This window comes from Bufo gargarizans, chromosome 3 (assembly GCF_014858855.1).
Source record: "Bufo gargarizans isolate SCDJY-AF-19 chromosome 3, ASM1485885v1, whole genome shotgun sequence".
Classification (NCBI taxonomy): domain Eukaryota; kingdom Metazoa; phylum Chordata; class Amphibia; order Anura; family Bufonidae; genus Bufo; species Bufo gargarizans.
This window is the reverse complement of record NC_058082.1, coordinates 214352695-214366067: the sequence shown is the minus strand read 5'-3', so window position 1 is coordinate 214366067 and position 13373 is coordinate 214352695. Positions and strand designations below refer to the sequence as shown.

General features: G+C 41.3%; 1 protein-coding gene across 1 annotated transcript in view; it reads left to right on the top strand.

The window, feature by feature from the left end:
* Window positions 1-8984, top strand: part of RNF149 (ring finger protein 149) — a 57113-nt gene extending 48129 nt beyond the window's left edge. The window contains 3 exon segments of the mRNA XM_044284803.1: window positions 2931-3041; window positions 3043-3127; window positions 8019-8984. Of these exon segments, the coding sequence (XP_044140738.1) occupies window positions 2931-3041; window positions 3043-3127; window positions 8019-8086 (264 nt within the window). The 3' untranslated portion in view covers window positions 8087-8984.
* The last annotated feature ends 4389 nt before the right edge of the window (window positions 8985-13373 follow it).

The following is a 13373-nucleotide window of genomic DNA, read 5'->3' as shown; positions in this document are numbered from 1 at the left end:
AGGTGGCACTTAAAGTAATAGTCCTCAGCACCACTTACATAGACGGATTCCTTGTTTACTGAGCAATGAAGAATCAAATGCCAATAAAGAAGTCAATGAAATATTGCATTCATTGACAAAACAAGGTATTCTGTAAAAGGTGACGTTTTTGCTTTTGTATGGCGTTTTTTATTTCTATTCAGAATATTTAATGAATAAATAGTGCTCAAACAATAGCATGTGCCTGTATAGGGTGAAAACCTCCATAATCTATGCAGCAAGCACCGTTCTATTGCTAAGGCTCCATTCACACGTCTGGAACACGGTCCGTGAGATACCGCACTGGCATCCTTCTTTAGTGCAGGAGTGCATGGCGTCATTGGTTGCTATGACGCCGTGCGCTTTGTGCCATCGCCGCAGTACAGTAATACATTTGTATGATCTATAAGAGTGTATTACTGTACTGCGGCGGAGGCACAAAGCGCACGGCATCATAGCAACCAATGACGCCATGCACTCCTGCACTAAGCAGGATGCCAGTCCTGTATCTCACGGACGTGTGAATGAAGCCTAAAACTGGGCGATATACATTGTACAAATTATTCCCATAGCTCAGAGCATGATGGCGTTTTCTTGAGAAACGGTCTATGATTTGGAAAAGCCATTGGGGGAATTTACTAAGATTCCTTTTTTATACACCAATAAAATTCCCCTTCATTTTCTACATACTGTCAATATACATCACATTATCCCAATTTATAAGACCCCACTGCATGCTGATTTACCCAGACATCAATATACATATACAGTACCTAGAATTAAAGTGGTTATACGAGATTAGAAAAAGTCTGCTTTTGTTTTGAGAAATACCATCACATGGGAATAAGGCCTCATGCACACGGCTGTTGTCGTCCGGGCCTGTATTGCGGGCCACAAACAGCAGGTACGCAATATGTGGGCACTGGCCATGTGCTCCCTGCATTACGGCTGCGGACCCATTCACTTGAATGGGTCCGCAATCCGGAGCTGCGGTGCGGTACAGAGGCACGGAACCCCACAAAAGCACTATGGAGTTTTTCTATTTTATTTTTATTTTTTTACGGTGCAGATGGATCACGTTGCGGCAGCCGCACAGATGGTGCCCATGCTTTGGGGACCACAAATTGCGGTTCCCCAATGCATGGAATGGCTGCACAATGACCATGTGCAAGAGGCCTTACACTTGAATGAGTTGACATGAAATACCAGATGGAGAAGAGTGGTGGCATATCTGGGAAAACCCTTAAAGGGGTTGTCATCTCGTACATAGTGGCATATCGCTATTATTCCAGTAGTCCCGTAGAGGTGAATAGAGAGGTGGCTATGCTTGTGCGGCGTGCTCTCCATTCATGTCTATGAGCATTCTGAAAATGAGTGTGCCCGCTCAGCTATTTTCAGAACTCCCATAGATTTGCATGGAGGTGGGACCTGCATCGAACATTGGCATATCCTAGTGAGTTGCCACCAATGTATGAAATGACACAAGCCCTTTAATACGGCGTTCTTTTTGTACAAACATTGCCCAAAGGGGGCAGAGTAGCTGCCAGAAATGGGTGAGAAGTTGTCCAGTGCATATTATAATCTTGATTAGTGTGGTTACATAAAGGGCACGAAGCATCATTGTCCTAGATGACTGTCAGGATGTGGTTCATGGCTTTGGTTATTTGTTATGCAGCTGTAGCACTTTTTCGATCCTGGTTGTACTTTGCACTAGGGTCTATTTTTGTCTCTGTAACATAATGTCTGAATATTTTTAGGTGATGTCTGTAACTTACTGTTCTGTACAAGTCCACAAAGAAAGTGGTTACACAGAGCTTTTGTTCATCTGTATACATTGGCACTTGTAGTTCTCGTTCTGGGTGCATTATTAAGGTGGTTGCAAATAGAAAGCCCTTGTGTTCTGGTGCTTGGAACAAATAGAGCATGTGAGAGGATAAACAACCTGTCTTTATAAACTTGCCTCCAGGTGCAACTTGCTGCCATCTGCCCTGCCGAGTACAATTAATGGCTACGGATCAAGAATTGGAAGTACAATTTATTGAAGAGATTAAATAAGACAATCATTCCCCTTCCCAAAATCTGAACAGCATCTGTTCAATGTTCATCAGAACCTCCCACATAGCTTTTCCTAGAGCAAAACAAGAGTCCTTTCTTATGTTCTCTGATGTCTTCTACTACACCATGATCTCAAGAATCCAGTGCTGCATGAATGAATGTGGTATCCTGCTGGCTATAGGTGTTACGCCCATGCTGACAGCCATAAGAAAAATGGGTGGCACAATCTGAATAACTAAGGTTCCATGTGATACGGTACCAATGCTGTGGTATTTGTCCTGGACATGTACCATATGAAAACAGAGGAATGTGTCCCATATAATGCACTTGTAGTCAAGTGTCAGTGGGACACACCTCTTAATAAATGGGGTGCATCTTGGCCGAGCTGAAATCTACACCAGTTTCAGGTGTAACTCGCACCAGAACACTGCCATAAATTACCTTATATGTGTCAGGCCCTGTAGGCCCCTGCCCCTCCCACCCAAGCAGCAGGCTTGGTATAAAAGGGCAAAAAGTCAGTTTTCTAGCAAAATGAGGCTTAATAAATCTCCACTGTGAGGGGAAATTGGCTTCTATACTACATCCAGTTGAGTATACAGGGTTGTTTTTTCATGTGCAAGCACATGGGCTGCAGGTGTAGAAACCTCCATAGTAAAACAGAATTGCTGTATTGTTAATCTGTTCAACATGGAACTTGAACGCAACTGTAAAACGCCTAAAGGATATCAGTCATAAAAGCAAATATGAAGGAATGCTTGTTGAATCAAATAAAAATCTTATGGTCTTCTAGATCAGTGGTGGCAAACCTATGCTACATATTTAGAGCAAGGATTATCTGTGTCATCAATATCTTTCAGGTGGAGCCTGAAGAAACGCTTGAAATCCCTGTGCCGGAGTCCATCGCTGGCAGCAGCCTTTCTGTTGGGACCTTAAGTTTTGCCCAAGAGGAGAACAGAAGTGAAATAAACTACCTTGCCTACATCTTCAACAGGAGACACTTTACAGCAGTGTAACAGTGCCAAGGAAGACGCAGGGGAGACCACTGCACTGCTAGGTGAGTTCTCCGGATAATTGGGCTCCTTGGCTTCTGCACACATGGTTACCGAAGGTGTTTTTCTCTCTCTCTCCGTCCTGTAATGCTGAGCTCTGCTTACCTTACCTCCAGGCAGCGTAGAACTGGTGGAATGGTGAGGCCTTACTCGCACAGCTATATGCCGCTTCGGTGCATGCTACTGCATCTCAGCCCCATTCACTTTATAAACCACAGAGGGGCTGTGATGCTGGTTTAAAGGTCATGGCCCCCTTTGTCCTATTGACCCCCTGCTCACACATTACATGTAGATGCACTATCCTAATAATGGGGCATCCATGTTTTTCCTCAGATTATTCCTTCAGTGTATGGCCACATATAGTGTATTATCCGTAGCAGATTTCTTTACGCTGCAGATCTTTTTTTTCATAGCGTTTGGATAAGCTTTTTTTTTTAATCACTTTGCTGGTATTGTAAAATGTTGCTGCACACAATCCATTGTGTATCTGCTTGGACATACCCTGTGTTCCGTTCCGCAAAATGGGGTTCCGTTGTTCCGTCTCAGTGTGCCTTGCTTTATTTTTGGAGGACCACCAGACATAAAGGAAGGTAAAAAAAAGTCTAAGACAGGTTTGCCATGCAAATGATAGGAATAAAGCGGACGCGGATGACAATCTTGTGAGCCTCCGGGTTTTTAGCGGTCCTATTGACTTGAATGGGTCCGCAAACCATTTTCCGCGGACAGGTTATATTTTTGTGACTGACTGGAACCACGGATCATGGACTTGCACTATCCGCATTTTCAACGGCTCCATAGAAATTAATGGGTCCGCATCTGAAACGCTAAAATCGGCGGAACGGACCCGGAGACACAAACAGCGGTCGTGTGCATGAGGCCTTTGTCTGAGTTATGGCAATATCTCTACACAATGTAGTAGGAGTTTTTCCTTCAGAGTAAGGCCTCATGCACACGACCGTTGCTGTGTTCCGTTCCGCAAAATGGGGTTCCGTGATCAGTTTCTGTTTTTGTTTCCGTGTGTCTTCCTTTATTTTTGGAGGATCACCAGACATAAAGGAAAAAAAATAAAAATCTAAGACAGGTTTGCCCTGCAAATGATAAGAGAAAAGCGGACGCGGATGACAATCTTGTGTGCCTCCGTGTTTTTTAGTGGTCCCATTGACTTGAATGGATCCGCGAACTGTTTTCCGCGAAAATAATAGGACAGTTTATTTTTATTTTTTTGATGGACTGGAACCACGGATCACCGACGCGGATGACAAACGGTGCCTTAGCCGAGTTTTCAACGGACTCATTGAAAGTCAGTGGGTCCGCAGAAAAAAACGGAACAACGGACACGGAATAAAACACCGGTCGTGTGCATGAGGCCTAAATGGGTATTCCAGCATTTTACGGTGTTTTTGCAGTGGTCAGAAGAAAAAAATTTCTGTCACTACGGTGGGGCAGACTGAACGCAAGTGTGCGCACAAGATCAGGCCTGATCGGGCGAACACTACGTTTTTTGTTGAGCCTATAGAACATGTCCTATTCTTGTTCGCAAATGCGGACAAGAAAATGCATTTTCTATATAGTTCTGGCAATGTGCGGATCCGCAAAATGCGGAAAGCACTTTGCCGGTGTCCGTGTTTTGCAGATCCGCAGTGTCCGTGTTTTGCATATGGACGTCTGAATGGAGCCTTACAGGGGGGTGATCACCCATATACACTCCCTGATCACGCCCCTGTCATTGATCACCCCCCTGTAAGGCTCCATTCAGACGTCCGTATGTGTTTTGCAGATCCACAAAACGCATACGGACGTCTGAATGGAGCCTTACAGGGGGGTGATCAATGACAGGGGGGTGATCAATGACAGGGGGGTGATCAATGACAGGGGGGTGATCAGGGAGTCTATATGGGGTGATCAGGTGTCAATAAGGGGGTTAATAAGTGACAGGGGGGGTGGGGGGTGTAGTGTAGTGGTGTTTGGTGCTACTTACTGAGCTACCCGTGTCCTCTGGTGGTCGATCCAAGCAAAAGGGACCACCAGAGGACCAGGTAGCAGGTATATTAGACGCTGTTATCAAAACAGCGTCTAATATACCTGTTAGGGGTAAAAAAAATCACATCTCCAGCCTGCCAGCGAATGATCGCCGCTAGCAGGCTGTAGATGCACTCATTTACCTGCCATTCCTGTGTGCGCGTGTTCACAGGAAATCTCGCGTCCCGCGAGATGACGCGCCAGCGCGTCGAAGAGGAATGAATCAACCGCCTCCGGACCGCAATCCTGCGTTAGGCGGTCCGGAGGCGGTTAAAGGGAACCTGTCACCGGGATTTTGTGTATAGAGCTGAGGAAATGAGTTGCTAGATGGCCACTAACACTTCCGTAATACCCAGTCCCCATAGCTCTGTGTGCTTTTATTGTGTAAAAAAAAACATTTGATGCATATGCAAATTAACCTGAGAAGAGTCATAGCTTGAAAATATGACTCTTCTCTGGTAACACAAGTAAGATATGACTCTTTTATGTTAATTTGCATAAAAAGCGGAAAGTACAAAAATGCATAATACTTATTGAATTTGTCTGCAAATGAAATTAAAAGTGTAGTTTATATGTTTAGGGTAACACAATGAACATTTAGAAACGCTCACTGAGGGTAGCACAGTAGAGGCGACAGGTTCCCTTTTAACGTAACTTTATTCTCTAGGTCAGTACGATTTAGAACGATACCAAATATATATAGTGTTTTTTTTTTGTTTGTTTTTTTACTACTTTTGCACAATAAAAAACCTTTTTAAAAGCAAAAAAAAAAAAAAAAACATGTTTTTGCATCGCCACATACTAAGACCCATAACTTAATTTTTCAGTCTACGGAGCTCTGTAGGACTTGGTTTGTGACAGATGACTTGTAGTTTTTATTGGTATTAATTTTTTGGGGGGTGAAGGGTGGTATTTAACTGAAACTTTATTTCACTCTTATTTTTACTATTTATTACTCTCTCAAGGGCACTTTGACAGAGGATCCTATAATACTACGGCAGCCTTATTTGTGGGTATACCTATCAGAGCTTTCTTTCTTTCTTTCTTCGTCCAGAATTGGTGTTTGTTTATCTGGGCTATTAGAGTAGCACTTAGACTAGACTGCCAGAAGAAGGCAGCAGTGTAGCCTTAAGGGCCATAGTGACCGCCGAAATAAAATATTGGTGGTCAATAAGAGGTTAAAGAGAGCCCCTGCAAACAGCTGGTGAATAGCGATTCAGTTTTTTTGCTCTGTGCCCTTGGGCTATCGTTAAATATACCCCCTACCTGTGAAAGAAAAACTTGAAAGCTGCTAGCAAGATGTATAGGCCTGACTAGTAAATACTAACTCAAACCAAATGACTCCATTAGGGTGTGAGTTTACTGGAGGTTTAATGCTCCAAATAATTGGGTGTTGTGTCCTGTAATACGGAAATATTATTGAGGCTTTGATGCTGCTGCTATTTGGTACTATATGCAATTACAAAGGTCACATCACATGCATGTATAGTCATATCTACAATAATAAAAAACTTTAAAAGGGTTGTGCCATTAAATGTTTTAATATAATCCAGCATGAAAAACTAGTTAGTTTTGTAATTTTCTTTGTTACAAAATGCTTCGGTTGTAAAATATTCTCTTTATTATGGTGTCTTCTGGTGTTTAATCTGTGTGTAGTAATGCGCATGTCCACCTACTAGGTGGTTGCACATGCTCAGTTCCATCCTTCATATGTCACCAGCCATATTTCCTGTTAGAAGTTGTGACAAGTACAAGGAGGGTTCTGCAGCAGAAAGGACACGCCACCTGAACTGCCTGCTTCATACTAGAAGAGCAATGAATGGGGGGAGACCTTTGATTCCATATGAGGGCTGTTCAAGCTTTGTTAGAATCAGATTAATTTTTTATTAATTTTTTTCATCTGTCATGGCATAAGGATTTGCATAATAAAACGAAATTATATTAACATACATCCTTGGGACTCATTCAGACGGCCGTATGCTGTCCACAAAAATGCGGATCAGTTTTTTTGCGGATTAGATACTGACCCATTCGCTCCTATGGGGCCCTTTTCTGTTCCATGGCTCCGCAAAACAAATGAAACCTGTTCTATACTTGTCGGTGAAAATCAGGACCTGAGTCTATGGGTCCGCAAAAATACTGAATGCTATCCGTTGTGTTTTTGTTTTTTTTGCGGACATGCAGAACCTCTACCCTAGCAGAAAGTGTTGGCAAAGCCTGAAGCTCCAATGAGCCTCTGAGTAACATTCAGCTGCCTGCACACACATTCTTGTCATGTGTGCAGCTAGGGGAACTTCCTAAAGGTCCCTTTTCTAGGCATGTTCCTTCTCAGTAATTGCTCTTTGTGGTCACTAAAAGCATCCGTTGTGCAGTCACCTTAGGCCTCTTTCACAGGTGACTGATTAGGTCTGGATAGGTTCAGGGAAGCTCGCACTATTTTGCAAGCAAGTTCAGTCAGTTTTGTCTGCAATTGCTTTTTTTTCTGTGCGAGTGCAATGCGTTTTGATGCTTTTTTCACGCGCGTGATAAAAAATGGAAAGTTTACAAACAACATCTCCTAACAACCATCAGTGAAAAACTCATTACATCTGCACTTGCTTCCGGCTGCAATGCGTTTTTCACTGAAGCCCTGGGGTCAAGGGCTGCGTGAAAAATGCAGAATATAGAACATGCTGTTTTTCGTTTGTTTTTTTTTCTGATCCATGACGCATCCAGCAAAAAGGCTGGTTTGAAAGTAGCCTGATTTGTAATTTTTGTCCTGTCTCAACGAGAAAACAAAATTGGATCTTCTATACTGTACATATCCTTAAATTCTGAATGTGATCGCTGTGATGTATGTGAATATACAGTTCACTTTGAATATCTTTTCCTTTACAGATGATCCTGGCAGTGAGGATGTATCCGGGGAACAAGCACAGAATTCTGGAATCCCTACTGCCCTCTAACCTTCCTGATTAAGGCCCTTCAGACTGAGCTAGAAATTTTACGGGTTTTATAAGCCATGAAGTGACATTTGGTTTAATGAGAAGAATCTGTGGCTTGTAACAGCCGGATACTTATATTATTATTCTATTTAATTTAACATACAAGCCCTTTCTTCAAGCACATACACTTGGTATGTGTTACATGTTTGTCCATGGTCTGCATAAGAGAGCAGAAGCAAGTACCGGTGACCCATTCACCCTTCATGTCCAGCTACGGATTATGTGCATTCCTTGAGGCGAAAGAATGCCTAAACTTTTAGTGGACTAGATTGTACCTGTGATGTGCTAGTCCCCCCCCCCCCCCGTCCCCCGTCCCCTTCCTGTATACCTGGACTCCATGAAAACAAAGCACTTATTAGGAGGCTGCCTGGTACTAAACCCGTTGTCTTGATACCCGTGTAAGTGATGTCTGATTCTGGAAATCCGGCTCAGGAATTCTGTATACACAGCAGTCATGAACAAATCCTGTTGTACTTGGTCCACCTCAGGAATCAGGACACCTCCAGCGATCAACAAGTTCAGTTCTGTTGAATCCGGCTCATGGATCCAGGCACCTGCAATGTTGAATACGTTCCGTTTTGGATCCAGCTCAGGAATTTGTGTGGTTGTGGTGATGAATAGATTCTATTGTTCTGGATTGAAAATGCAAGAGTTCACAATTTTAGGTGGATACGCTCATCAGACTCTGTTAACGGTTTACTCCCTATTTAGTTTGACCAAAGGCTGCTGAATAATTTTGATTTTTCTTTTTGTTTACATTTAGGACTAAAACATAACAATTACTACTTAATGTACTGTGCTGAATTTTAAGAAAGGGGAATTAAAGCCTTTTTATTGGTTGTAATAAATGTTACATTGATTTGTGTGTTTTATTTTAGAACCTATTCAAGGCAATTAACCCTTTCGTTACCAGCGCCGTGCAAGCATGACACCTGCTCACGCGTGCAGCGTGCTTCATGGCCGGCAAGTCTCTGCTGTTTCAAACAGCGAGACCTGCGGCTAATTACCGCAACCAGCAATAATGCCGATCGCGGTAATTAAATGCTTTTAGATGCCGTGATAAAGTGAGATCATGGCACCTGAATGTGAATCCGGGTTTAGTACTGAAGCCCCATGCGGTCAATCGGGACTTCAGTATATGCGCTGAATCTCTACGAGCAGATTCAGAGCATTAATGGTGCAATTCTTATTTTGGCGACCAGATGGCAGGCCAACATAAGAAATGAGCAAAATGCTAAGAAATTGCTAAAGATCAAAATGAAAAATTCAAAAACATAATTTAAAGGATCATTTATGAGCCTTTAAAAATAACATTTTTTAAAATACAAGTTTAAAAATAAAAAAAATAAGTTTAAATCACCCCCCCTTTCTGTATAATAAAAAAAAAAAATAACAATAAATATAAACATCCTGGGTATCACCGCGACCGAAAACGCCCATAATATTAAAATAAAAAAATCCAATAAATAAATAAAATGTGATCCAAAAGTCATGCACACTCCAAAATGGTATCAATAAAAACTATGAATTGTCCTGCAAGAAATGAGCCCCTAAACAGCTCAGTAGACATAAGTATAATTATGGGGGTCAAAATATAGTGATGTGTAAAAAAAAAGTTTACATTTATTTTTACACTATTTACACATAAAAAACCTATACATCTGGGGTATTGTTGTAATCGTACTGACCCAGAAAATGAAGGGCATGGGTCAGTTTTGCTATAAACAAAGCGCAATGGGAACTAAACCTGTAAAACGGTGGTGTGACTGTTTTTTTTTTTTCTAATTCCACCCCATTTGGAAAAACAAATTTCCTGCTTCCCACTACATTTTACGCCATAATTAATGGGGGCATTAGAAAGTACCTGTCCCGCAAAAAGATAAGCCCTCATACAGCTATGTGACTGGAAATATAAAAAAAAAGTTATGGCTCACGGAAAATGGAGAAGGAAAATGAAAATGCAAAAACGAAAAAAACCTGGTATTCTAAGCATTAATGGGTAATGTAAAAGATGATACTCCTTGCCCTTCATCATGGACTTGGGGATAAGGCCAGTTATTGGGATTAGATGTCTGTAAAATCGGTTGGTCCTGATAAGTGGCCTGTATGAATGTGCCGCTGATCAGACAAGCGACTAAGCACCAAGTATGTACTGGAAAAGATAATGCAGATGTGTAACAAACTGCGTCTGTCCGGGTCCCTGGCTGTTTCTGACAGCTGCGGACCAGACCTACTAGACTGCAGGAGTGTTAAACCTGCAGCATACATATATGGGGGGGGGGTGCAGTGTCAAACATATCTATCAGGGCCCTTATCTATTTGACTTCAGTGGCCTGATCTACAATCAGGGTGGATTTGATTTAAATCAAACCGATTTAAATCACTAGTCAGTAAGGCTTGATTTAAATCATAGTTTTTTACATAAAGATTCATATTTGGACAATTTTTCTGTTGTACTTAGGAAGGAGAAAAATAATCATTACCTTAATAATAACAATTTAAGGCTACTTTCACACTTGCGTTCGGGGCTCCGCTTGTGAGTTCCGTTTGAAGGCTCTCACAAGCGGCCCCGAATGGATCCGTCCAGCCCTAATGCATTCTGAGTGGATACGGATCCGCTCAGAATGAATCAGTCTGGCACCGTTTGTCCTCCGTTCCGCTCAGCAGGCGGACACCTGAACGTTCGGGTGTCCGCCTGGCCGTGCGGAGGCAAACTGATCCGTCCAGACTTACAATGTAAGTCAATGGGGACGGATCCGTTTGAAGTTGACACAGTATGGCTCAATTTTCAAACTGATCCGTCCCCCATTGACTTTCAATGTAAAGTCAAAACGGATCACTATCGTGAACAAAAGAATATATATATATATATATATATATATATTTATTTTTGTTCATGGTAATGCAAACGGATCCGTTCTGAACAGATCTAAGCGTTTGCATTATAGGAGCGGATCCGTCTGTGCAGATACCAGACGGATCCGCTCCGAACGCAAGTGTGAAAGTAGCCAACTGAAAGTTATTCAACTGAAACAATAACATTACAGCATGTTATTTGCTTAAACATCCATGTTTGTTGCAGTGTTTGCATTTTGCACGCATGTCTGCCTTACCGATAGGTAAAGGAACTTCATTAAAATATTGCCTAACTGGGTCTCTCTTACGGCTTGCTGCCATTATAGTTTTTTTCCTCACAAGGAAAGAATGTGATAAACCTTAGGTCATACACACAAAAAGATCCAAAGACTTGTCTGTCTGTGGCTGTGCAGTACTGTGCTCAGAAAGTTTCACTTTCATTTTGTAGTACTCCTTGTCTGCTTGCCTTTTCCTCCTTACACTTAGTTTCACTTTCTTCTTGTGCAGATCTATTCCACTCCAAACAATCAGAAAAATATTGTTTATATTCTATTCACTGAACTTTAAACTTAGCACTGAAGGGGTTGATTCTGTATTTATAGGTTTGTAGAAGTTAGGATTAAGATCTTTTTCTCAACCCTTTTCATGTTATAAATTCAGTTTTGAGAACTCCAAAATTAAACCAAGCATCTGTGATAATATCTTGTAGGCAGAGAAACTACCCAGTAATCTTACAAAAACCTCTGGAAGAGCATGACATTGTGAATGGATTAATGGAATTTAACAAAAAATTAAACATATACAGCCTTATTCTACATAATTAAAAAAGCTATCTTTATTTCATAATGAAATAACCTTTGGATGGTAATATATTTTCCTCAAAAAGCATTTTATATAAAAATCTGATTTAAATCAAAAAAATGTTATTTATTTTTTAATCATTGATTATTAGCCACCCTGTCTACAATACATCCTACACAAGATTTCACACAGTAATAGGGGAAGGGGTTTATGCAGTGAGAGGGCAGGAATTTTTGGAGTAAGTTGGTGATAATTACGGCCCATGCCTAGTTGGAGGCAGCTTTAACGTGTAACTGTACAGTTTTAAGAGTTTTCTTAGTAAAGCTCTGAGTATTGCTAAGAAGAAAATTATAAAGTGATTGGAGGGCACTCAAATATCTGGCAACATCCACGGCAGGATATCAGTGATCCTAATTTATTCACATAAAAACTAATTAAAAACTTACACACATACAATATAAAACATGCACATGTATTACCATACAAATGTCCGCAAGACCCAATATAGGGCTCAATATAGCTGTAATATTTGGTCAAGGTGTGGCTTGTGAATTGCTTGTAAATGTCCGCACTCAATCGCCCATTCAGGCGTCCGCATACAATAAAAGTATATAATCGTATATATCATCAGATAAGCCCCATAGGGCTAAGTACTTTACCCCCCTCTGTCTTCAGTGTTTTACTGAGTTCTAAAGACACCTGTGTGAAACAAGTCGGATGGGCAGTGATAGGGCTAGGGGTGAGTGAATCGAAGTCTATTAGTTCCCCAACTTTGTTTTAGTGCTGTATGGAGACCTTGTGCTTTGTGGAGGCAAAATTTTGTTCAGTCCAAAGTTGCGTGAGACTTTGGTGAATAACTTTTATCCTTCGATTCTATGACTAAAAACATTTTAAAACAGGAATCCAAAGTCAGCTTCTGTACAGAGGTACCAGCCGGTACTGAAGCTGACTTTGGATTCCTGTTTAAACTGTTCTTAAAGTAATAGAATTGAAGGCCAAAGTTCTTAACCAAAGTTTTGTGCGACTTTGGACTGAGCAAATTTTGCCTCCGTGAAGCACATACATTTTAATGCTGTATGGAGGCAGGTCTCCGTATAGCATTAAAACGAAGTTTGGGAACAAATCGACTTTGGATCTTTGATCTGAAGCTCGATTCTCTCACCCCTAGTTTAGGGCACATATTGTGAGGCAAGGGCTGTCTTCTCTTCGGTGCACACTGTTAGAGCTCTACTAAGAAAACTCTTTACACCCTACTTTCTAAGAAATATTTAAGTATATTACAAAATTTTTAACATTTGTGTCCTTACACAATATAAAAAATAAACCAAAACTAGTTACACTTTAAATCATATTCTCTGGTGCTGCAAACGGAGGACACAATACAGTTCCATTGAATGCTGCCTCCAGAAAGTCAATGGAGAGTCTTATTTGCCCATAATAACAATCGGATTCCATTTTTCAAAGGGGCTCGAAAAAATGAAAGCTGGAATCTGGTTACTATGGATAACTAAGACAGTTCTACTACACAAGTTTTGATGAATCTCCCCAATGTGTAAAAGGCACTAGAAATTTTAGTACTACTCTATTAAGC